Source organism: Lithobates pipiens, unplaced genomic scaffold (genome assembly GCF_037356315.1).
Source record: "Lithobates pipiens isolate NorthernLeopardFrog02 unplaced genomic scaffold, aLitPip1_a1.2 Scaffold_16, whole genome shotgun sequence".
Taxonomy (NCBI): domain Eukaryota; kingdom Metazoa; phylum Chordata; class Amphibia; order Anura; family Ranidae; genus Lithobates; species Lithobates pipiens.
The window spans coordinates 135,544,836-135,571,396 of NW_027507748.1; the positions used below are offsets into that span (position 1 = coordinate 135,544,836).

The 26,561-nt window shown below is 41.8% G+C and overlaps 1 protein-coding gene across 1 annotated transcript in view; it reads right to left on the reverse strand.

Moving 5' to 3' along the window:
* Window positions 1–6,207: 6,207 nt before the first annotated feature.
* PAFAH1B1 (platelet activating factor acetylhydrolase 1b regulatory subunit 1) overlaps window positions 6,208–26,561 on the reverse strand; it is a 138,844-nt gene continuing 118,490 nt past the window's right edge. The window contains exons 10-11 of the mRNA XM_077480493.1: window positions 19,767–19,923; window positions 6,208–11,107 (exon numbers count right to left, since the gene is read on the reverse strand). Of these exons, the coding sequence (XP_077336619.1) occupies window positions 11,034–11,107; window positions 19,767–19,923 (231 nt within the window). The 3' untranslated portion in view covers window positions 6,208–11,033. The remainder of the gene's footprint in view (window positions 11,108–19,766; window positions 19,924–26,561) is intronic.

Here is a 26,561-nt window from a genome sequence, read left to right on the forward strand (position 1 = left end):
CGCTCGCTTTTGCACGCGAGCTCGTCGGGACGGGGTGTTTTTAAAAAACTTTTTTTATTTTTTTCTTATTTATTTTAATTGATTTTATTTTTACATGGTTTAAAAAAATAAAAAATAAAAAATGGATCACTTTTATTCCTATTACAAGGAATGTAAACATCCCTTGTAATAGAAAAAAGCATGACAGGTCCTCTTAAATATGAGATCTGGGGTCAAAAAGTCCTCAGATCTCATATTTGGACTTAAATGCAATAAAAAAAAAAAAAAAAAGTCATTTGAAAAAATATACCTTTAAGAGGTATGGGCGGAAGTGACGTTTTGACATCGCTTCCGCCCTCCTATGGTATAGACGAGTGGGGGCCATCTTAGCTCCACTTGTCTCCATACCCAGCCATCGGTAGGACCTGATCACCTCCGCCGCTACCAACGACTCCGGTAAGCAGCAGAGGGCGAATCCGCCGGAGACCACCGTTATCGCACACATAACCGGCGCCTGAAGAGATGGACATCTCAGTTGTGGCAGCAGCTGCTGCCGTTACCGAGATATCCCTCTTCAAAAATAGGACGTACATCAGCGTGCACTGGTCGTTAAGTGGTTAAGAAACCATTTTTTAAAAACACAACAATTCCAACAATTCCTCCAGCAAGAAAACACTCAACCCATTGTTGAATATAAAGATTCTCCAGTAAAATAACCATTTTTTATTATTATTTGCCTTCTAAGCTGCAATACATTAAATTATTTGGTTACATGAGGGAGAAAAAGTATATGTATTGTTTTCTAAATAGTGCAGCTGTGTCTCATTAACCACTTAATAACCGCCCTATAGCCGAATGACGGCTTTAGGGCGGTTTCTTAACTGTGGGAGGCCGTCATATGACGTCCTTCCAGAATTCCGCCCTGGGGCGCGCACTCGAGAGCATCCGTGACCGCCGGGTCCACAGGACCCGGCGCATCACGGATCACGGCCGCTCGTCGCGGCCGTTTACCACGTGTTCGCTCCGTCAAATGACGGAGTGATCACTTGTAAACAAACCGGCGTCATGTTATGACGCCGGTTCCTCCCTCCCCCTCTCTGTACCGATCGGAACAGCGGAGGGGGAGGAGATCGGTGTCAGCAGCGATGTGGGCTGCATCTGCAGTGCCCACATCGCTGCTCACCGAAAATTAACCCCTCAATTCCCTGCAAATACTCTGCAATACCCTGCCATTACTCTGCATTACTCTGCATTACCCTGCATTACCCTGCATTACTCTGCATTACCCTGCATTACTCTGCATTACCCTGCATTACCCTGCATTACACTGCAATACCCTGCCATTACTCTGCATTACCCTGCATTACTCTGCAATACCCTGCATTACTCTGCAATACCCTGCAATGCTCTGCAACGCTCTGCAAATGCTCTGCAACACTCTGCAACACCCACCAATACCCTGCAACACTCTGCAATGCTCTGCAACACCCGCCAATACCGTGCAACACTCTGCAATGCTCTGCAACACCCTCCAATATCCTGCAATGCTCTGCAACGCCCGCCAATACCCTGCAACACTCTGCAATGCTCTGCAACACCCGCCAATACCGTGCAACACCCTCCAATATCCTGCAATGCTCTGCAACACAATACTCTGCAACGCCATACTCTGATATACCCAGCCATACCCAGCCATAGTCGGTGATACCCTGCAATACCCAGCCATAGACACCCCCCCCTCCTCCTGCCGCCCTCCGGTGCTTCTACCGACTCGCCAATACTATCAAATCCAGAATCTTTTTTTTTTTTTCAGGCTTCCCAGCTTAGAGGTGAGATGCGGGGTCTTATTGACCCCACATCTCACTGTAAAGAGGACCTGTCATGCCATATTCCTATTACAAGGGATGTTTACATTCCTTGTAATAGGAATAAAAGTGATCAAAAAATTTATTTTTGGGGAAAAAAATTTCAAACTAAAATAAATAAAGTAAAATGAACAATAATTTTTTTTTTTTTTTTTAAAGCGCCCCTGTCCCCATGTGCTCGCATGCAGAAGCGAACGCATACGTAAGTCCCGCCCACATATAAAAACGGTGTTCAAACCACACATGTGAGGAATCGCTGCGTACGTTGGAGCGAGAGCAATAATTCTAGCCCTAGACCTCCTCTGTAACTCAAAACATATAACCAGTAAAAAAAAAATTAAAAAATTAAATCGTCGCCTATGGGGATTTTTAAGTAGCGACGTTTGGCGCCATTCCACGAGCCTGTGCAATTTTGAAGAGTGACATGTTAGGTATCGATTTACTCGGTGTAACTTCATCTTTCACATTATGCAAAAATTGGGCTAACTTTACTGTGTTTTTTTTTTTTTTTTTAAGCACAAAACAGTTTTTTTTCCAAAAAAAAGCATTCGAAAAATTGCTGCGCAAATACCATGCGAGATAAAAAGTTTCAACGACCACCATTGTATTCTCCAGGGTGTTTGCTAAAAAAACATATATAATGTTTTGGGATTCGATGTAAATTTCAGAAATGTCAGAATTGTCCTGGGTGCTCCAGAATGCCTGATGGCGCTCCCTGCATGTTGGGCCTCTGTATGTGGCCGCACTGTGTAAAAGTCTCACACATGTGGTATCGCCGTACACGGGAGTAATAGCAGAATGTGTTTTGGGGTGTAATTTGTGGTATGCATATGCTGTGTGAGAAATAAACTGATAATTGACAATTTTGTGAAAAAAAAAAATCTTGATTATGCAAAGAATTGTGGGAAAAAATGACAACTTCAAAAAACTCATCATGCCTCTTACTAAATACCTTGGAATGTCTTCTTTCCAAAAAGGGGTCATTTGGGGGGTATTTGTACTTTTCTGGCATGTTAGGGTCTCAAGAATTGAAATAGGCCGTCAGTACTTCAGGTGTGATCAATTTTCAGATATTGGCACCATAGCTTGTGGACTCTATAACTTTCACAAAGACCAAATAATATTGGTGATTTCACACATTTACCATTATAGGAGGAAGTAATTTATTTTGGCGCTGAGTGTGTGTGTGTGTGTGTGTGTGTTATATATATATATATATATATATATATATATATATATGAGAGAGACATGAGAGGAGGAAAAGGCTATAGATGTGATGGAAAAAGAATACCAGCATAGTATATATATGTACAGGATGATCTAACTGATGTAGTGATATAGAAAGCATGGACAGGATCATGAAAATCAATCACTGATGTCTTAAAGAGTTTGTGTCATCTTTGGGGCTTTGATATGCTGTGTACACACGATCGGAATATCAGTCAGCAAAAGACCGATGAGAGCTTTTCATCGGAAAATGCAACCGTGTGTATGCTCCATCGGAATTTCGCCAGATGAAATTTGAGAGCTTGTTCTCAAAAAAAAAAACTTTCTAGTGGAAATTTCAATTGTGTGTATGCAATTCCGACATGCAAAAACTGACGAATGCTCAGATGCAACTGGAATGGATGGAAGCTACTGGGCATTGAACTTCCTTTCTGAAGTCATACATGTTGTACGTCACCGCGTTCTTGCCGGTCGAAATTTGGTGTGACTGTGTGTATGCAAGACAGCTTGAGCAAAATCCCATCGGAATTCTGTCGGGAAAACTCAGACCAAAATTCCAATCGAGTGTAAGCGGCATTAGAATACTCACCCGCCGTATAAATACCCATAAGGGTCTACTTGGGGGTGTTTTACTCATAATGAGTGAAATCTTACTCAAAATTCATACCTGCTGGTATTCTAGTGTTGAGGAGAAAGATCCAGTAGACCTCACCTATACTTAAAATCTTATCTTTCTCCTCCTCTAATTGCTAACACTATTTTTTCAACAACCCGGAATGACTAAAGTGAAGACATCTTTCTGGTGTATGTCATTCCAGTGTCTGGCCCCGTTGGTATTGTGGTTTTGTCATATAGATGGTCTTGAAGCCAATCACGCAGCCTGCGTGTCGTTCGACCAATATACGCATGTCATCACATGCAAGTTATATAGTATTGCAGTTAATAAAATAGGTCATTCTTGATGACTTTTTAATGGCAGTAGCTTGGATGGTATCTCCCTTTAGAACGTGTTTACAGCAGGAGCACCAATTGTACCCACAACAGAAGGTACCTTTAAATTGTAGACGATGTTGTCATGGTCATTACTCGTGTATAAACTGGGTGATAGGGTTGGAAAAGGGTTTGCATAAGATCCATTTCTAATTCTGTTACTTGTACCATCTCTAAGTAGGTGCTTTCATGGGGTGTCATGAGCAATATTCATAGCTCTATGTAGGATTGTTCTGGGATAACCTATATCCTCAAAGCATGTAAACATGTTTTCTGCCTCACGTTTGTAATCCCTGCTATTGCTACAAATCAGTCTGTCTGAGGAATTGTCCCACAGGAATTCCTCTTAAGCCCACTTTGTATGTACTGGCATGTATATATAAACCAATCATTTGTTCAAAGATTTAGCTATGAGCACCAGTAGTTATGGTGTGAAACAGGTTAGCAATCTACTTTGATTGCTGTATGGATTTTTCTTTGTATGCCACTTGCATACTGAGGCAGCACCTGCACCTGATGTGGGAGATTTTGTGGATCAGACACCTGGAGCGGTATTTTGACTGTATGCTCATACATACCTGAATTCGCTACTCGAATTCACACAGCTTTTTTCAACCTGGTCCTATATCATGAAAGAACCACAACAAGCTCCTACGGCATCAAATGTTGGGAAGGAGATGAAACAGTGGAGGGCGATAAATTGCATAGAGATTCAGATACTCCAAAGTTAATGTTTTTTCAATGTCAGGAAAGGACAAAATTCGTTGACTTCCAGAATGGTACAAAAAATAAACAAATATCAAAATTATTTATTTGGACAAAAATTAAGTCCTTTTGATCACAGAGAAACTTCTGCATCTTTCATATCCCACTAAGATAGGTTAAGGACATTAACAGGCATCAGTTGTCGGTTCCGCAGATGGTAATTGTTCCCATAGGTGTGTGCACCCCTTGGTTTAAAAACTGAATTAAGGAACCAATAATCGTACCCCTGATGGCTTGTCTCAGGAAAAGAATAAGCTGCAGTCACTGCCATTGTATCATTGAGGGACTCGCCTTCTTGATCCAAAAAGCTGACAGGCTTTTTGGAGAGATATTTGCGTGGGTGATCGAAGGTAGATTTTCTCCATGCATAGGCAGTATTTTCATAAGCGACCTGATCCCTGTTCATCTTTTAATTTTTTCAGCAATGACATCTCTTTCCAATTTGTTGAGTTTCCTACTCATTCTATCATCATATTCTGAGAACTTATTGTGACTTCATAACTTTGTTAATTCATGCTAGGTTATGGATATGTCGCAACCGTAGCCTCCTGCGATATTAGCAAAAACCTAAACCCATAATGGGAGCAGTCTGGATTAGCTCACATATTTTCTGTTTGCTAGTGTATTTTTAAACCTCCTGCTGATGGCCATATAACCTGACAGTATACGACTGTGTTCCTCAATGGAGGTGAAATACATGTATGTAGCACTGTACAGCAGCAACTCATTTAACTAGGTTATCATTTGTACTGGTTGAAGCTAGAGATGCACAATTTTGAGAGCTTAGTGTACTAGGTGGCAGGACAAACCAAATTTCATGCACAGCAGTTACATAATTTGTGGCTGGCCAATACAGAGGGCTAAGTGGCCCTGAAAGAAGACAACCTGTGAGAGCAATATTATTGGGGGGGGGGGGGGGGGGGGGTTCATTTTGAAAGGCAAGTGTGCATAACAGCACAATATGACAAAAGCCCTGGGGAGGGCAACAAAAATGTTTTATTAGCATAGGTATGGGCTGGCAACTACAAAACTATGAACACTCTGGAAAATACAGCCAAAATCAGATACAGAACAGTACCCTAAAAAAAAAAAAAAATGCAGGTATAGGCAAATGGCCATTTACTAGAAGAAAAGAAAAAAAATAAAAATAAAAAAAAAAAAAAAGCTTATTATGGAATTCCTTATTGCACCCAACAAACCTCATTTACCCTCAGGAGTAACTATTGGAACCAAAAAGACAGAAGGCTTGGCCTGAGAATTCCTACAGGTAGAAGGAACACCATACGTTTTTTAGCTTGCACAGAAACACCATTGTCTAACAGAAGACCAAAGCTAACAGAATTTTTAAATTGGTATATACAGACAAGAAAAAACAGACATCTAGTTTTATATGCATTTAATAGTTTACCAATTGGTACAATAAGATTTTCTTTAATATGCAGAAAAACGAATAAATTTTGTTTTACACAGTCTGAGAGCAACAAATCTTACTGTAAAACACAGAGCAGTATTATATACATTCCTTTACTGATTTTTATAATCGTCCTTTAATTGTGTCACTTTCTTCTCTGTTAACGCTTACAGTCTAAGAAGAAAAAAAAATCCTCCAAAATAAAACCTTTCCGTTTTTCTTACGAAAATGGACACTTTCTGTCATGTCCGTGTCAAGGGTCTACTAGACTGAAGAAACGGTTCTTCGAGAAAGGTGAGGAATGAGTGTATGTGTGTGGGGAAGGAGAAGGGGCGGGGAGACAATGTCAGCCTGGAGAACAAAGTAGCCACTTACATGATAGTGTGGATCAGTTAAAAAGGGTTGTTTAAAGAAGTTTCAGTTGTGACTTGTAAATCCAAAACTTGGTTTTAATTAGGAAAAATGACTCAGAATTTACATTCACCACAAGTTTACATCTGTGTAAGTATTAATTTATTAACTAGAGCTACTATTTTGACAGATCTTGTAAGTGCCTGTTAATATATATATATATTATTTTCCATATGAATAGGATTATCAAGTCACCACCGAACAATAAAATAAAATAGCATGTTTAAACATCCCATGTTGAGGGCACTGGCAGATTGTAAGATAGAGTTCCAATCACCAGAGGGTTTCACATAAAGCAGAGAAGAGGCAATCAGGGATAAGCAGGGTCCGACAATAATAGACTGGGCTTTGTGGGTCTAGAGTCCGTTTTTGAATCTACAGTGCTCCATGGCCCTGGACAACTTGCTAGTAACTAGTTACTGTTTGATTAGTGCCTGGGCACATCATTGGTCACACCAAACTAAAGCAGGACGGCTTAATCTTCTAAAGTGCAAGATGCTAAACAGACAGCAACAGTTTTTCACACAACCACCCCACATTTCTGGTTATTTATGTTAGAGCGACACATTTGCACTTTTCAAGCTAAACTGAAGTATAGGCAACAGAAGTGTCCATCAAACTGGAGGCAACTTTGTGACTATTGCCTGTTGCTGGCTTGCATGGGCATCTTCAAAGTAGTCACAGTAGAGGCACCAACAGCATAAGTTCAGCGTTGCTGCAAGATAAGTGATACACTGCTCCAAAGCACGTGGAGTCCTTTTCTGTTCCACAGAAGTGTATAGTGCAAAAGCAATTTTCACTAATAAATAGGTGTTGATGCTTTATCCAGCTATGCTGTGCTAAATTTCAAGTTTGAGTTATAATGCCTGTTATTCTGACACACATCCTTTCCCTCGGCGCCATTTGGCTGTTGAATGCCTTTTGTTGCCGAGGTTGGTCTTGATTCTCCAGTTATGATTTGCTGTTTGTAGGACAAAATATTTAATTAACCACAGGGAGCAAAGAACGACTTCTAAGTGACCCCAAAAAGCAACAATGCATGTAGTGACTACAGCTATGACATGGAACTTCCTTTTGGTTTTAAATTGCTAAAAAGGCATTTCTGCGAGCTAAAGCCTTTGACTAGGCCTCTGCAGTATCTCTGAAAAGACAGTAACACTACAAAGCAGATCAATAATGCTTCAACATACTATACAAAATGTGTCAATGTACAGGTAAAGAGGCAATAAGGCACACTCACACTTGCCCAATCACTGAGAGTTCACATGACAGCTGACTGTACACTGAACATCAGCCGAGGAGTCCATTACATAGTATGCACACCGCTGACAATTTAATGAATTCTAGACCAAGGGATCCTTCAAGTACATGTCTAAAAAGGTAGATGAGAGCGATTTGGGAAAGCACAAAAACTTGAAGACAAAAGAATATATAAAAAAAAAAAAAAAAAAAAAAACACATTTGTTATACAAAATGCATTTAAGAGGGCATTAGTCTGAACTGTATTTTTTTTTTTTTTTTTAATAAGGTGGGTAGAGCAGACCTAGAAATTTAGCTAAACGTGTTGGACAAACCATAAATGTGAAAGCGCTCTTGGTGTCTGGGAGCAAATGGTTACTGATGTTTCAAAATAAAATTGCCTTTTATATTCAAAAAAACTTTTAAAAAATAGTGTAGTGTGACTTTTTTATATTTATTTTTTACTTTTTTGTTTTTAAATAAATCCTTGCTGGATACAGCAGGCAAAACACTTACTAAACTTAAAAGCCTTTGTGCAGTTTTGGTTGTAATATTTAGTCAACTTACACTCGGGGAAAAAAAAAAAAAAAAAAAAAGAAAGATAGATGATACATAGCAGCCTGTACAGTGAACTGGACCCAAAAGAAACATTCAAAATTTGTGGGCACTCGTAATGAAACACCCGTGAATTACTCCTATGGTTTTGCAGGGTATTTTTATTTGTGGAAGAAATGTGGGGGGGGGGTTGGGACGAGGGGAAAAAAAAAAAAAGAAAAAGAAAAACGTCAATATGACAATGATTTTTTTTTTTGACTATTCCACAAAAGGGAATTTTTTTTTCTTCATTTTTATTTTTTTACACAAACAGCTTTGATATTTGACATGGTGACTACTGTGAGTACAAATTTCAGGCATCAGAATAATTATATATGCTTGATTCCAAAGGTGCTTTTTGAAAAGGAATGGTTAGATCTGGTATTAAAACAAGACATCAAAGAGAATGAACACGGTGTCACTGTCCTAAAAGAGTGTGGGCCAGGAATCAGCCGGGTAAATAGTGTCAAAAGCAATAGTAGAAGGAAAAAATAAAAATAAAACACACATCAATGGCTGTTGCTCATGAAGAGCTGTCACACTTTAAAGTCTATTTGCGTTTATATGTTTTGAAAGTATATTTAAACTAGCTGGGTTATTTATTTATTTTTTTGCAGTATGATTTTTTTCCCATTTGCATGGCATTGTGCATGCTTTGAGTATTGACACATACACACAAAAAAGAAAAAACCCTCAAAAGAAGGTAATTGCAAATGTTGCGACTTCTCAGGTAACCAGTTTAAACCGATCTACAAGCTGCTTAGTGGTATTTCAGTAACAAAACATACAGCCAAAGGATGTCAGAAGGCTTACAGCAGTCTGTTGCATGGGCAGGTGGAAGGAGCAGCTTTATCTATTCATCGCCATCTTATTTGTAATGTGTTCATTGGTGCCGTCTCATTGGAAAGGATCAAATAATAGAACAAAATCGAGCACTGATGTGCAGAAGGTCCACGCCTTAGGCATTTCCATTGAGCGGAGGTTTTGATGGGTTTCAGGATTAGTGCAAAGCATTTTTTACAACTTCACAATGTGCCTGCGTTTACTAACAGAAAAAGATGATTAACTATTCTATCCATGGATTATAGCATCCATTCCTCAAGACCGTACCTAAGAAACATTGATTTTAATGAGTGCAATGACTGCAAGCTGCACCAACCTGTAGCAACTAAAATTAGTAGTCAGCTTAGTAAAAACTGAAATGCGACAGGCTATTGAACACTGCACTCATTGTACTTTGCAAAACCTATAGGGTGTAGTTACCTGGTCTTTAGGGAGTGGTCAAAGTCAACATGAGCCTTTATGCATTAAAAAAAGCTTACCCAGAAATCCTAAGCACAGTTAAAATTTTCAGTCAATTAGGTGTAAAGCGAATACTTTTTCCAAAAAGTATTTTTAAACTGTCTTAAGTAGCCCTGGCAGCTGCTGCTAAGATGGCAAGAAACCAGTAAGATTTTCATATGCTGCCTTGTTATAAATTAGCTGACCATACAGACTTATGTCTGGTGTAATACAAAATTCCTGTGCGTGGCTTTACAACTTTAGCACTGTTCGCTTGGGAACTGTAAAATGGGCAATCAAAAAATTCTAGTTAATTGAGAAAGGTTTGTAGGGCAGCTTTAATTCTTTGCTTTAGATGAAGGCATGATGGCAGCTAATCCCGAGGCACAAAATGGTGGATTGACAGAATAAATAAAAAAATAAAATAAAAATAAAGAGGAGGTAAGACAGCACATTGTTTTAAACATGCAGATGTTTGTAATTTGAAAACAAAACAAACTGACAAGTTTGCTGCATATTTTCTTTTTCCTTTTACGTTGATGAAAAGTCTTTGGTTGCCATCCAACAATTACCTCCTTAAAGGCCATCAAGCATGTAATGCCTCGTACGTACCCTGAAGTGGCGATTCTTAGACACTAAGCAAGCATCCAGATTTGTATTGACAAAAATTAAATAAAATGGAAAAAAAAAAAAAAAAAAGAAGAGGGGACACACATGCTGCGGGGGAAGTTTAATACCTGCAACAAAGTATTTAGTGCCATATTTTGCAGTAAGTTTACACACATAAAAGACAAGTGCTACTGCTACACAAACCTCTGACTCTGGACACTCCAACACGAAATGTATATTTTCGTTTTAAAGCTCACTAAAATATTGTAATAGATCCACATTACTTTTCAAAAAGCCCCACAAAAATGTGCTTCTGAAGTGAGCTAACTGATCCAGGAAACCACAACCGAAGACAAAAAGCGACAGGCATGATTCTGCGGGACACCCCAGAATTACCTAGTTCTTGCCTGTTAGGTCTGATGTGACCAATGCCTGCCCATGTTCTTAAACCTATGGTACTTCTAGACAACGTATGTAAATTTACAGTATACAATTTGGATTCACCATGCATGAATACTTTTTGTGTAACATTTAATAAGCTCAATCTACATCCAGAATAATTTACATGAAAGGACAATAGGTATTTAACAGATGGGTAACCATGGTATCTGAGTGCATCCAGAGGAGAGGGAAGAGGCGATGGGAACCAAGGTGAGTTCAAATCAACGGCACTCCCACACTTTTACTGTTTGATCTACGCTTCCAGTGACCACGTAAGGTGCAGTCTTGTGGAAATCTAGGAGAGACAAAGAGCTTATCAGCTTACACTCATACAAGATTCAAGCTCAATCTTCACATGAAAGGTTGCTTTACAGTAAAGAAGCTGAAGTAAAGTGCTTACAAGTTTACTGCTGTATGGATATTGATGCGACTACCAAATACTCTAGATTAACATTAAACAAGTTGCAACGTTGTTTCACTGGAGGACTGTACGTCGAGGGAGGAGTCTGAGGGGAGGGGAGGAGTCGGAAGGGAAGGGGAGGGGAGGAGTCGGAAGGGAAGGGGAGGGGAGGAGTCGGAAGGGAAGGGGAGGAGTCGGAAGGGAAGGGGAGGAGTCGGAAGGGAAGGGGAGGAGTCGGGGGAGGAGTCTGTGGGTGGTCTGGGGGGGGGGGGTCTGAGCTGACGCAGGATTCTCTGCCACATTCACAGATCATGTTACAAGCAGTGTAATCAATGATAGGAGAGGGGTCATGCCTTACTTGCACCATCTCTACTGCTGTTCTACATGCAGACCTAAAGCCATTGACCCCTGCAGGATCAGAAGTTTGGAGACATGAAGAGGATAGGCATCCCTGCAGTGATGATTTCTCCATGATCCAGCTGCCTGCACAATGTGGGACACATTCTTCTTTACAGGTAAGTGTTGTAGCACACTCTACCTAGGTAGGTGCTAGAGGTTAGGATTTTTGTAGCGCACGTAAATTTAGGCAGGCCTAGCTGGAAGGCTGGGTGGGCTGGGAGTGGTTCAGACAGCGTCACCCCACTGTCATCTCCCTTTTGCTTATAGAGGATTCTAGGAGAGGGGGAGGGGGAGCCGTCTGGGGTATCTCAGAGACCTGACCAATTCCCAACTAGGATTGGCAGGCCTCCTTGAAATACTTGGGGTCAGCTCAGCTGGGGAAGAGGGATCAGGTGGAAGAACGAAGGATAGAGTGCAAAGCTGTAGGGGCCTTGGAGAGAGCTCCCCAGTCTGGAGGGGATGACCTTAGGCCTGGGACTCGTGTGCAGGACAGATCCCTTCAAGAACTCATGAAGAATCTGAACAGGAGGCACAGAGGACAGCAGGAGCTAGTACTGCCAAGCAAGTCTTCAGGAAGGAACCATCGGTTTGCAGCAAGGAGGGCTGGTGAATGACATGTGCTATCAGGAGGACTAGAGAGGCATGCCAGAGAGGAAACAGAGCTGGGTGTGGAGCCAGTGAGGGTTGAAAGGTCATGGGCAGTGAAGACAGGCAGCTGCAGCCAGGAGGGCTGGCAGGGCCTGAAGAGGACTTACTGAGAGCAGTCCACCTAGGACAGCTAGCACTAAAGACTTTATTTCTACTACATTAAAGGGGCCCATGGTTCCTGCCTGCAATTACGGTTACTAATGCTTGGCCGAGTCAGTGTTAGGCCTAAATATGTGCTAGCTGTGCCCGAGAAGGCTACTTTTACACTGGGGCCACTCTGCGTTAGCAGTAAAGCGCTGCTTTTCACCCCCGCTAGCGGCAGAAGGGTTAAAACTGCCTATGTTGTGGTGTTTCCCGAAGCACTGCCCATGCATTCCAATGAGCAGGGGCAGTTTAGGAGCACTGTATACAGCGCTCCCAAACCATCGCTAAGATTCTGCTTGCAGGACTTTTTTCCCCCGTACCACAAGCACAATGCCCCAGTGTGAAAGCACTCAGGCTCACACCAAGACGGCATGGGAAGTGGTTTTCAGGTGCTATTTTTAACGTCAACACACCTGAAAAACACCTTTAATGTGAAAGTAGCCTAAGAGGTGTGAGAGCGCGCGTGAGAGAATGCCTTCAGTGTGAAAGTAGTCAGAGTGACAGACTGCAAGGGTTGTGCTGGAGGAGACTGGGGAAGCAAAAAGAACATAGCTGTCTCAATTGATAATTCCACTGGGCATCCCATAAATACCCTTAACCATCCAAGTTCTATTCCCACAATAAAACAAAACAAAGATCTGGACTGTTCATTGTCTCCAAGTTGATTGGGAAGTGAATGTCGCTACAGTGATAGGTCTTTAGCTTCAGAGGATAAAAAAAAAAAATCCTAAAGCTCAACTTGAGCTTTACCAATAACTTGTCTGATCTACCTAGCAACAGTGGAGAGGCAGGGAGACCCAAATGGGAACCATCAGGAAGTACAAAGAAGGAATCAGATTTCCTATAGGAGCCACTAGCAGAAAAACTCTTAAGGTGCACACACCACATCAAGACAGTGCAGAGAAATCTCTGAATATTTTGGAGGAGGTCATTGGGAAACTAGGACAATTTGCTGATTAATGTGGACGAAAGAGACCATCTCAGGGGCAGGGGGAGCCTTAAGACAACCCTGTTGTGCAGTACCAATAAAAGGCTCCTTACAGGATAAAGCCACCAACCCAGATTCTCCTCACAGAGGTGAAAGCCACAAGAAAAAGGTATTTCCCTAAAGTGTTCAAAGGGTGGCTTGTACACCCTGAATAAAAGACACCCCATAACTAGAGAATGAGAGGCTAAAAGGTCTCAAACAAAATGGCCAAGGCAGAGAATTTGTGCCTTAAATGGTACTCAAAAGGCAACTACTAGTCCAGACTGGATTGGAGAAAGGACAATATACTTCCCATTGCGTACTTACTAGGATGGAAATCCCTCAAGTCACACCAGGCAAAGTAGATCCTTTCATTTTCAATGGCAGACTTCACGAGAAGAAAACTGGGCACTAGAAACACTAGGCCTTGGGACAGGGGATCCAGATGGTCCAGAAGAGTCCACAGAGCATCGAGTTTGAATATGTTAGCATACTATGTCCTTCTGGGTCAATTTATGAGCAACGAGGATCAATGGAATGCTCATCTTTATCCTGCGAGGTAGATGGAGAATTTTGAAGAGCAGAATGGTGTAGATCAGGTTAAACTGATCCTATAGTATCAGAGCAGCTGTGAAAGCCCAAGGGTCCCTGAACCTAGTGGCAAAACTTTACAGCTCATTAATAAATCAAATATGCCCCTCCTACAGCAATAGGCTTTAAAGACCTCCAGATCCCCTGGGTCCAGGTGCTGACAACTGAGAAAGTTCGCCTGCCAACGTTGCACACCTAGGATGCAGACATGGCTGGAAATGCAAGCATCTGCCCAAGAAAAGAAAAAAGTTTGCTTCCCTTAGAGACTGCAAGACTTCTTGCAGATCCTTTATGACTGATGTAAACCATGGCTGTGGCACTGTTGGAGCTGTAATCTTGTTGGGTGCCCTCGCAAAATAGGAGCATAGCATTGTAGGGACAACTGAATTGAGACATCCAGCGTTGACAATGTTGGTTAGAAGGCGAGCCTCATTCCAACGCTCAAGTCCCAAGTATAAAGAATGTTCAGAACTGCTGCCCAACCTGACAGGCTAAACCTGTTAGGGAGTTTGGCATGTGTGTTCAGACACATTGGGTGGTCCATATACTGAGTGTTGGACCCCTTAAAGGAGAAGTATGGGAAAAGCTATTTTGGCCCTACTTATCTTATGGATCACAGGAATGCACTTCGTTCTGCACACCTGTTAACCATTTTCAACCAGCCCTGGAAAGATCCTGAATTTACATTCTATATCCACCCAGATTCCTGGGCCAGCAGCTGGCTCAACCTCCCAGCATGCAACGGAGCCTGAGTCATCTGCTCCTGCACCTACGCAGCCCAGCACTCCAGTTAGCTCTGAAGGGGCAGAGCAATGAGCCAAGGACTGAGTCATCAGCTCGCTGCAGACTGAATATGAAGAACTGAGCGCCCAGCAGGGAAGTAGGATTATTTTTTTCCTATTCCCGAATTGGTCTTAATTCAAAAGTTGTTGCAAAGTGAAAGCAGATGCACCCACTGTGACGTGGAAGTAGCCAAGTTGGAGTGCACAAAGTGAGGAAGAGGTAGAGTATGAAACTCCACAAGGTCAGCAGACATTGCCCCACTTTGCAAAGTGGCTTAGGAACATATCTTCTTATTTTAATACTTAACAATGGAAGACAGAGGGAGAAAAGTAACCTTTCCCAACCTCAGGATTAGTACACCTATTAGAAGCGTCAACTTTTTTCTTCTGGGGAGGAGACGTTCACCCCCATGATTTCCTTCATATTCCAGACAGGCTTCAAAGAGTACCCGCTAAATACATTTCTTGCAAGGGAACTCTGCTAGTGAACATTAAAGCCAGAAGATCCTGTGCATGTGTACAGAGAAGCTCCATCCTAGAATTCTTGCAAAGTATTCATCAAGCCATTTGTGCAGGAGCGCTGAGGGCAAAGCTCCAGCTGATCCGGGCCAGAAGGAACCATAAAGGTTAGAGCTGCGATTCCAGGGAATATACTTAATCCAGACAGACATGGTCTGGATGAATGCTGTAAAACAGGGATATGCAATTTGCGGACCTCCAGCTGTTGTAGTCCCATCATGCTTCTGGGCGTCATGCTTGTGGCTCGCAGTCTTGCTATGCCTCATGGGATTTTTAGTTCGTCTTAATGTAGGAATTGAACAGTTCTACGACAGCAATTGCCTATCTCTGAAGAAAACTTTCCTCAATAGGATATTCTTGGGTGAAAAGTTTTGGGGGAGAAAAGTTTTCTGGATTAGGCTAGTCTCCCACCAGCACATGAACTGCAAAGTTCCTAGCAGCTGTAAGGAATTTTAGAGCTCCTTTAAACACCTTAAGACAAACAGAATTTGCATAGCAGGTATACGTGTTTCTGCTTGAGGCTTTTCACTTTAATATTTTTCTGTGGTTGTGCACAGGGCACTCTAGTATGCTGAATGGGTTACCCTACGTGTGACAAATGCGCCAAAGAAGCTCTTGCACCATTTTGGCTGTGGCACCTCCTGTATTTGTAGTGTATTTGCTGCGAGACAAAAACACATCTGCACATCTACTCTGAATGGTCTAAGGTTATCAGTGGTGTACCCCAAGGTTCAGTGCTGGGACCCTTACTTTTTAATACCTTTATAAATGATATTGGTCTGGAATCAAAAGTAACATTTCCGTCTTTGCAGATGACACCAAGCTATGCAGTGGAATAACCTTACGGGATGTCTCCAATTTACAAGCCGCCCTCATTAGTAAGACCTCATCTGGAATATGCCGTTCAGTTTTGGGCAACAGTTCTCCAAAAGGATATCGGGGAACTGGAGAAAGTGCAGAGGGCGGCAACCAAACTGATAAGAGGCATGGAGGAACTCAGCTATGAGGAAAGATTAGAGGAACTGAATTTATTCTCCTCTTATCAAGAGTGATTAAGGGGGCATATGATCAACATGTACAAATATATAAGGGGTCCATATAGTGAACTTGGTGTTGGAGTTATTCACTTTACAGTCAACAAAGAGGACCAGGGGGCACTCATGTCTAAAGGAAAAGAGATTTCATCTCCAAATATGGAAAGGTTTCTTCACAGTAAGAGCTGTGAAAATGTGGAATAGACTCCCTTCAGAGGTGGTTCTGGCCAGCTCACTAGATTGCTTTAAGAAGGGCCTGGATTATTTCCTAAGTGTACATAATATAACTGGGTACTAACATTTATAGGTAAAGTTGATCCGGGGAAAACCGGATTGCCTCTTGGGGGATCAGGAAGGAATTTTTTCCCCTGCTTTAGCAAATTGGATCATGCTCTGCTGGGGGTTTTTGCCTTCCTCTGGATCAACTGTGGGTATACAATTGGGTATATGGGATTGTATGATTTTATTTTAAATTTTTTTTGTGGTTGAACTTTATGGACATTGTGTCTTTTTTCAACCTATGTAACTATGTAACCTTGGCTGGGGTCCCATTAACAATTAAAGTGGTTGTAAACCCTTACAATCCACTTTTTACTACAAGTATAATGAGGCTCAACTGTAGCCACCATGCATATCTCCCTAAACCTGCACCATTTAGGAGACATCTACAGTATCAGCATGTGCCATCATTGGCATATGCACACTCCCTCGTGCCGTTGCTTCAGCTGACGTGCAGTTACCGGTGGCTCCTATACGCATGTATGGGAGCGACGTCATTCCGGCTCTGGCCAATCACAGTGCCGGAGCCTGCGATGCCCAAAAATTACTCCGGGAGCGATGTCACTGGCCGGAGCAGTGTACAGGGATTTCTGTGGGGGCTTCGATCTGAGTATTTCATAATGAGCTAGTATGCTATGCATGCAAAAGGCATACTAGCTCACTATGCCTTTGGCATTTTTTGTTTTTTCATGCCACTGCAAGTGCGATGAACTCTTTTCTGAAGCGGCCGGTAAAAGGTAAATTTTCTTCTTGTTGCACGTTCAGGAAAAGTAGAGTGAGTTGGGCCTAAACAAGAATTTATAGCTTTATTAAGCTTAACAATAGCTTTCTTGAGCTTTGAACAGATTTCTGGAGCACGAATGTCAGCCTGATCAGAATCCTCAGAAGGAAAGGATCTTCCTCAGCAGATGCCAACTCTCCTGGTATTGTATATGGCTCAAGAGCAAAGTCAAAGACTAAAGCCAGAGAGGGAGTCAAAGGGGGATGGCTGTGATCCCTGTAGCCTAGGTCTAAGGTCTGAAAACAGATTCTGCCCATGAACTCGACATTCTGGCAAAAAAATTCTATGCCGACAGGATGGAGGAGACTGGTGAAGCTTATGGGCTGGAAGAATAACCAGAGGAAGGCAAAGAGTCACAATGGGTGCACACCAAAGGAAAATTGAACAGGTCCACAAGGGAAGAACAGGTAATTTAAGGATGACAAAAAGCTAACGCTCTAAACTTTCAGGAAAGAGTCCTTCTGTATATGTCAAGACGCAGCAGTAGTACACGGGATCACTCCTGCACAGGTGTCGCGAAGGAGAACGCTCCTCCGATGGGGCACCCGAGAAGGAGGAGGAGCCACGAGAACTGCTAAGTGACCCCAGAGGAGGAGGAGGAGGAGGATCAGGGCCACTATGTGCAAAACCAACTGCACAGATTAAGTATGACTTTTTTTAAAATAAAAATGACAGTTTAGTAACCCTTCAAGATAGAAAAAGAGATCTTGCACAATACCAAGTCAGTAGTTCTCAACTCCTGCCCTAAGGACCCACTAACAGGCCAGATTTTAAGTATTACCTTGGGGAGATGCAGACTAGAATACTGCAATCAATGAGCAGCAAATTATATCACCTGTGATGTATTTCAGTTATCTTGTAAACCTGGCCTGTTAGTGGGTCCTGAGGACAGGAATTGAGAACCACTGCCCTAAGTGGATGTCAAGGACCCAAGGAGTTGGAAACAACCCTTAGGGAACCACTATACATCAGAGACTGACCAGAGAAAAAAAAAGGGTACAAGATGTATCCCCTTATCAGAACATACAAGAGTAGGACAACCACCCTATACTGGTGCAGCAACACTTAAAAAAGTAGGATGACTGGATGTGTCCACAAGCATATCCGGTGATTACCCAGGTTTGACAGAATCTCCTGCAAGGACCGTGTGCATTATCCAGGAGATGGTAATACCAAGTCCTCCAACCTGCAACCAACCAGCCTCTAAACAGAACTGTGTGGTTGAGTATCATACCGAACGTCATTCAGTGAGTATTAGATAAAGTACTCAAGCAGTAGGCGTATCGAAAAGGTCTTTGCAGCCTCAGAAGCTCTTTTAAAAAAAAAAAAAAAAAAAAACACAATCCAAGAGGCCTATAAAAGCAGACCAATTCTCCAAATGCAGGGCGACATGCAGGGTAGCAATAAGGCTTGAAACAGCCCCTTGTATATCAGAGTATACCACTGAAGGAATAGCCTTTCATATATCAGAGACCACTGAAGGAGACTGGGGACCCAACGACAGTATTTCCCGACCACTTAGATTCTAAATCTGAAATCACAATAGGGGCTGTTTGGCTCAGTCTTAAAAGGGTCAGAAATAGATGGTCACTTATCGCACAGCTTAGAAACCCTATACACAGAAAGATATAATAGCTGGGCACAAATTCCAGGTGAGCCCTGCAATCTTGCAGTCCAGTGGGGTCCAAATACCTTAATCGCTGTTAAGGACACGTTGCTTCAGCAGCTGTGCAGAGACTGGTTCAAGCAGCGCTAACGAAGTCTTGATCTAAGTCACGTCACAGAAGGGAATACATAGAAAGAGGGGGATGTCGGGGGGGGTGGCACAGTGGTGTAGTGGTTAGCACTTGCCTAGCAGTAAAAAAAGTTTGCTGGTTCGAATGCCAACCACGACACCACCTGCTTGGAGTTTGCATGTTCTCCCCTGTGCCTGCGTGAGTTTCCTCCCACACTCCAAAAACATGCTGTTACGTCAATTGGATCCCATCTATACTGGCCCTACTATGTATGAATGTGAGTTAGGGACCTCAGATTGTAAGATTGTAAGGGGAGGGACTGACGTGGATGTATAATATATATGTAAAGCGCTGCTTAAATTGACAGCGCTATACAAGTACTTGAAGAAATAATAATACCAGAGCTAATGGAAAAGCATCCAACTTCCTGGCACAACAGTAAAAAACAGAGGCATAAGGGTGGAGAAGGGGTGGGGGTTATACAAGGGCTGACTTTCAACCTCTGTCAGTGTCCAAACCTCCGGTAGCCACCAAATAACCAAACTGCTTTAGATTTTCAAAAATGTGTCTCCCTTTAAAGAAGTATCAAGAGTAATAACCTTTGAGGGGTCTGGAAAAGTTGCAAGAATGGCAAACTCACCTGAAATGATAAAACATTTATCATAAACACTTACCCAAAGAGGTAACAAAGTGTTCATGCGCATTCAACGTTTTCATGCAGCGCTTGTTCTTATAGTCCCAAATACGTAGGGTTTTATCATCAGCACAGCTCAATATAAATTTCCCACCTGGGTGAAACAGGATGCCACGTACCCAGTTATCATGGCCAACCTATGAAACAATGGTAATTATTTAAAAAATAACATTTAGAAATGTTTTTAACACAATAGACCAAACAAGAGGTCAGGATAATATATCTTGGTATACAACGTATTCACATTTTACTATCTTCTATTATCCAAATGCGTAGTATAAGATTGTTAAACAACCAAAAAGTCCATGAAAAGAAAAAAGTAATTTAACAAATCACTGAACTTTAGAATTACAATAAAAAGCTACAAAAAGAACTGAAGCCATTGATAATGAGCTGCACGTCCCATCAAGCGTTTTTTCTGCCTGAAAACTCCTCTCAAACACAAATTTGGGATGGAGAATTTTTTATCAGCCTGTAAGCGCTCACATGTGCATGGACATCTAGGCTAACAGTTGCTTCTACAGGCTGAAAAAAAATGCTAAATGCCTGAATAAGCAGTAATTTTTGTCCAGTGCGCATGAGGCCTCTCTCACTCCTGTCACTTGTGTATCTATCAAAATACAAAGCCCCCTCAAAAAAAAAAAAAAAAACAAACACTGTTTTTGGAACGGGTTAAAACCTGCCAGGTTATTTTGCCATCAGTGTGTGGGGATATTGCCTAATAAAAATAATGTTGGCACACAGTTAAGTTGTGCTCATAAGTTTACACACCCTGGCAGAATTTAAGATTTCTTGACCATTTTTCAAAGAATATGACCAATACAAAAACTTTAACTCATGGTTAGCGTTTTGCTGTTTATCATCAACTGTTTACTCTTTTAAATCATAACAGAAACTCCCTAAATGACCCTGATCAAAAGTTTACACATCCTGTTAATTTTTGGCTTGATGACATGCACACAAGCTGACACAAAGGGGTTTGAATGGCTATTAAAAGGTTACCATCCTCACCTGTGAACTGTTTGCTAGTAATTAGAGCATGTGTATAAAAAGGTCAATGATTTTCTGGACTCCTGACAGACCCTTGCATCTTTCATCCAGTGCTGCACTGAGATTTCTGGGTTCTGAGTCATGGGGAAAGCAAAAGAATTGTCAAAGGCTCTGTGGGAAAAGTTAATTGAACTGTATAAAACAGGAAAGGGATATAAATAGATAGCCAAGGGATTACGCATGTCAATCAGCAGTGTTAAAACTCCAATTATGAAGTGGAAAATGAGGGGTTCCGTTGAAACCAAACCACGGTCAGATTGTAAATTGTACGGGATGCAATAATAAAAAAATAAAAAAAAAACAAACAGCTTCAGGTGAAATACAGGACTCTCTAAAACATGTGGTGTGGTTGTTTCAAGATGCACAATAAGGAGGCAATTGTAGAAAGATGGGCTGTATGGTCAAGTCACCAGAAGAAAGCCATTACTATGCAAATGCCAAACAGCACAGCCTCAAACCTTCTGGCACAAAATTATTTGGAGTGACGAGGCCAAAATTTTGCTGTTTGACCACAACCATAAACACTTCATTTGGAGAGGAGTCAACAAGACCTATGATGAAAGGTACACCATTCCTACTGTGAAACAAGAGGTAGATCGCTGATGTTATGGGGGTGTGTGAGCTACAAAAAAAAGCCACAGAAAAATTTGGGCAAAATTGTTGCAAAGATGAATGCAGAATGTTATCAAAAAATACTGGAGGAACATTTGCATTCGTCAGCCAGTAAGCTGCGCCTGGGACTTACTTGGACATTCCAACACAATGATCCAAAAAACACAAGGCCAAGCTGACCTGTCATTGGCTACAGCAGAATAAAGTGAAGGCTCTGGCGTGCCCATCTCTGTCTCCTGACCTCAATATCATTGAGCCACTCGGGGGAGATCTCAAAAACGTGCAGTTCATGCAAGACAGCCCAAGAACTTACAGGAACTGGAGGCTTTTTTCTGAGAGGAATGGGCAACTTTACCACCTGAGAAGATAAAGAGCCTCATCCACAAATACAACAAAATACTTCAAAGCTGTCATTGATGTTAAAGGGGGCAATACATGGAATTAAAAACTGGGGTATGTAAACTTTTGATCAGGGTCATTTGGGTCGTTTCTGTTGCCATTATTATTTAAAAAGAGTAAACACAGTTGATTGATAAATTGAAGATGGATTAAATAAATGGCTTCAGCCAAACACGAACCATGAGTGAAAGAAAAGTTTGTGTTAAACACTCATTCTCTGAAAAATGGCCAAGAAATCAAATTCTGCCGATGTAAATTTATGAGCATACCTGTACATTGAAAGGGGGGGGGGGGGGGATGGGGGTGGTTCTCCTTTCTATGAGGGCTTGTCAGATCATGTACCGTCTATTACTAGGGGTGTTAAAAATAAATCGCTTAATTAGATGCATTGCAACCTGGAACAATTCTGCATCGATGCTGAGTGGCTGCATCATGATTGCACAAATTAGTCATCCTAGAATGCCTGTCAGAGTTCTGGTCACACTGTATTCCTGTCATTGTCTGTGTAGCACAGCCCTCCTATCACCGCACTGAGCGAGAGCCTGTGCACTGCTCCAGACACCATCTGCATAGTTCCGCCTCCCCGATGATTTGCCGCACCTGAATGTAGCAGGAAGCCAATTGGCCTGCCTCCCTGTCGCTTAGTGCTGCACCTGACACTTCTTGAAGTCCAGGCTGTGTAATGTGAGGGAAGTGCCATGTCCAGCCTGGAGAATTAAATGTCTGCTGGGGTCGGGATCCAGGGGGAAGTGCCAGGGGCCTTTCTGTCATAGCGGTAACCAACCCTGCCTGCGTATCCAACGCTGACACTACCTGCTCCGAGTATGCCCAGCACTGTGTCTGCTTCCCCACAGACCTGAGGGATTGTGCGTGTCCCTAAAACGTAGCTTCTACCTGCCTACAAATACTGGAGAACTGTATATATCCCAATATTGGTCAAATTTTATATATACCGAGTAATATACAGTGCCTTGAAAAAGTATTCATACCCCTTGAAATTTTCCATTTGGTCATGTTGCAACCAAAAACGTACAAGTATGTTACTGGGATTTTATGTGATGGACCAATACAAAGTGGCACATAATTGTGAAGTGGACGGAAAATGACATTTGTAAAAAAAAAAAAAAAAAAATTTGGAAAACTATTTAGCTGAAAAGTGTGGCATGCATTTGTATTCAGGCCCCCTGAGTCAATACTTTGTAGACCCACCTTTCGCTGTAATTACAGCTGCAAGCCTTTTTGGGTATGTCTCGAACAGCTTTGCACATCTAGAAGAGCGACATTTTTGCCCATTCTTCTTTGCAAAAACAGCTCAAGCTCTGTAACATTGGATGGAGAGCATCCGAGTAGCAATTTTCAAGTCTTGCCAGATTCTCAATTAGATTTAGGTCTGGACTTTGACTGGGCCAGTCTAACATGAATATGCTTTGATCTAAACCAATCAATTGTAGCTCTGGCTGAATGTTTGTCATTGTCCTGCTGGAAGGTGAACCTCTGCCCCAGTCTCAAGTATTTTGCAGATTTTAACAGGTTTTCTTCTAACATTGCCCTGTATTTGGCTCCATCCAACTTCCCATCAACTCTGACCAGCTTCCCTGTCCCTGCTGAAGAAAAGCATACCCACAACATGATGCTGCCACCACCATATTTCATGGTGGGGATGGTGTGTTCAGGGTGATGTGGTAGTTTGTCACACATAGCATTTTGATTTTAGGCCAAAAAGTTACATTTTGGTCTCATCTGACCAGAGCACCTTCTTCCACGTTTACAGCGTCCCCAACATGGCTCTTCGCAAATGGGACTTATGGATTTCAACAATGGCTTTCTTCTTGTCACTCTTCCATAAAGGCCAGATTTGTGGAGAGCATGATTAATGGTTGTCATGTGCAGATTCTCCCACCTAAGCTGTGGATCGCTGCAGCACCTCCAGAGTTACCATGGGCCTCTTGGCTGCTTCTCTGATTAATGTTCTCCTTGACCGGTCTGTCTGTTTAGGTGGACAGCCATGTCTTGGTAGGTTTGCAGTTGTGCCACTCTTTGTATTTTCAGGTGATGGATTGAATAGTGCTCCATGAGATTTTCAAAGCTTGGGATTTATTTTTATTTTTTTTATAACCTAACCCCGCTTTAAACTTCTCCACAACTTTATTCCTGACCTGTCTGGTGTGTTCCTTGGCCTTCATGATACCGTTTGTTCATTAAGGTTCTCCAACAAACCTCTGAGGAATTTACAGAACAGCTGTATTTATACAGAGGTTAAATTACACACAGGTGGACTCTACCAATTAGGTGACTTTTGAAGGCAATTGGTTCCACTAGATTTTAGTTATGGGTATCAGAGTAAAGGGGGCTGAATACAAATGGACACCACACTTTTCAGTTATTTGTAAAAAACTATTGAAAACCATTTTTCCTTTCACTTCAGTTATGTGCCACTTTGTGTTGCTTTATTACAAAAAATACCAAGAAAATACATTTACGCTTTTGGTTGCAACATGACAAAATGTAGAAAATTTCAAGGGGTTTTCAAGGTACTGTGTATACCCAAATACGGGTCACTGTAATGTATACACCAATATTGAGTGAGAAAATATATATTATATATATATATATATATATATATATATAACACATACATACACACACACATATATACACACAGACCTATACATACAGTGGGGACTTCCGACCCCCTTCAATTTTTCACTCTGTTGTATTGCAGCCATTTGCTAAAATCATTTACGTTTATTTCTTTCCTCAATATACACAGCACACAATATTGACAGAAAAATACAGAATTGTTAACATTTTTGCAGCTTTATTCAAAAAGAAAAACTGAAATATCACATGGTCCTAAGTATTCAGACCCTTTGCTCAGTAATTAAAAGAAGCACCCTTTTGATCTAATACAGCCATGAGTCTTTTTGGGAAAGATGCAACAGGTTTTTCACACCTGGATTTGGGGATCCTCTGCCATTCCTCCTTGCAGATCCTCTCCAGTTCTGTCAGACTGGATGGTAAACGTTGGTGGACAGCCATTTTTAGGTCTCTCCAGAGATGCTCAATTGGGTTTAAATCAGGGCTCTGGCTGGGCCATTCAAGAACAGTCACAGTTGTTGTGAAGCCACTCCGTTAATTTTAGCTGTGTGCTTAGGGTCATTGTCTTGTTGGAGGGTAAACCTTCGGCCCAGTCTGAGGTCCTGAGCACTCTGGAGGTTTTCGCCCAGGCTATCCCTGTACTTGCCCGCGTTTATCTTTACCTCGATTGCAACCAATCGTCCTGTCCCTGCAGCTGAAAAACACTCACAGCATGATGCTGCCACCACCATGCTTCATTTTTAGGACTGTATTGGACAGGTGATGAACAGTGCCTGGTTTGTGCCTGGTTTTCTCCACATACCGCTTAGAATTAAGGCCAAAAACTTCTATCTTGGTCTCATCAGACTAGATAACCGTATTTCTCACCATCTTGGAGTCCTTCAGTTTTTTTCTTTTTTAGCAAACTCCATGCAGGCTTTCATGCGTCTTGCACTAAGAGGCTTCTGTCGTGCCACTCTGCCATAAAGCCCCGACTGGTGGAGGGCTGCAGTGATGGATGACTTTCTACAACTTTCTCCCGACTGCATCTCTGGAGCTCAGCCAGTGATCTTTGGGTTATTCTTTACCTCTCTCACAAAGGCTCTTCTCCGCAGATAGCGCAGTTTGGTCAGAAGGCCAGCTCTAGGAAGGGTTTTGGTCGTCCCAAACATCTTTCATTTAATGATTATGGCAGCCACTGTGCTCTTAGGAACCTTAAGTGCAGCAGAATTTTTTTTTGTAACCTTGGCCAGATCTGTGCCTTGCCACAATTCTGTCTCTGAGCTCTTCAGGCAGTTCCATTGACCTCATGATTCTCATTTGCTCTGACATGCACTGTGAGCTGTAAGGTCTTATATAGACAGGTGTGTGGCTTTCCTAATCAAGCCCAATCAGTATAATCAAACACAGCTGACTCGAAGGTGTATAACCATCTCAAGGATGATCAGAAGAAATGGACAGCACCTGAGTTAACTATACGAGTGTCACAGCAAAGGGTCTGAATACTTAGGACCATGTGATATTTCAGTTTTTAATAAATCTGCAAAAACGTCAATTGTGTTTCTGTCAATATGGGGTGCTGTGTGTACATTGAGGGAAAAAAAATAACTTAAAATGATTTTAGCAAATGGCTGCAATATAACAGTGAAACATTTAAGGCGGTCTGAATACTTTCTGCCCCCACTAGATATATATGAATACCTCACTACTAGAGACACTCGCATACACCTTTATACCCCCTTCCCTCACACCTGTATACTTTACTCCCCAATCCCCTGTATACTGTACCCTTCACCCCACACACACCTATATTGTTAATGTTTTAATCATTTCCTGCTTAATGTGCACTGCATTACTACTTTACTATTCTAAATAAATACTGGTATTGTCTGCTGTGTTCAGACTTTGCTATATGCAGATTAAATAAAAAAAAGGATTTCTTCTGAAGGCTTGAATTTTTGATGAAAACCATGGGCAGTAATCCTGATGCATTGCGAAATCGACTTGAAAGGATAATTGTAATCGAATGACCAGTGAAGGTGTGCACCTCTATCCATTAGTACCAAACTCTTCAAGGATCCTGGGCACTATTTGGAAACTAGCTCAAAAGCTGGCTACAGGAGGTAGCTGCTCAGGT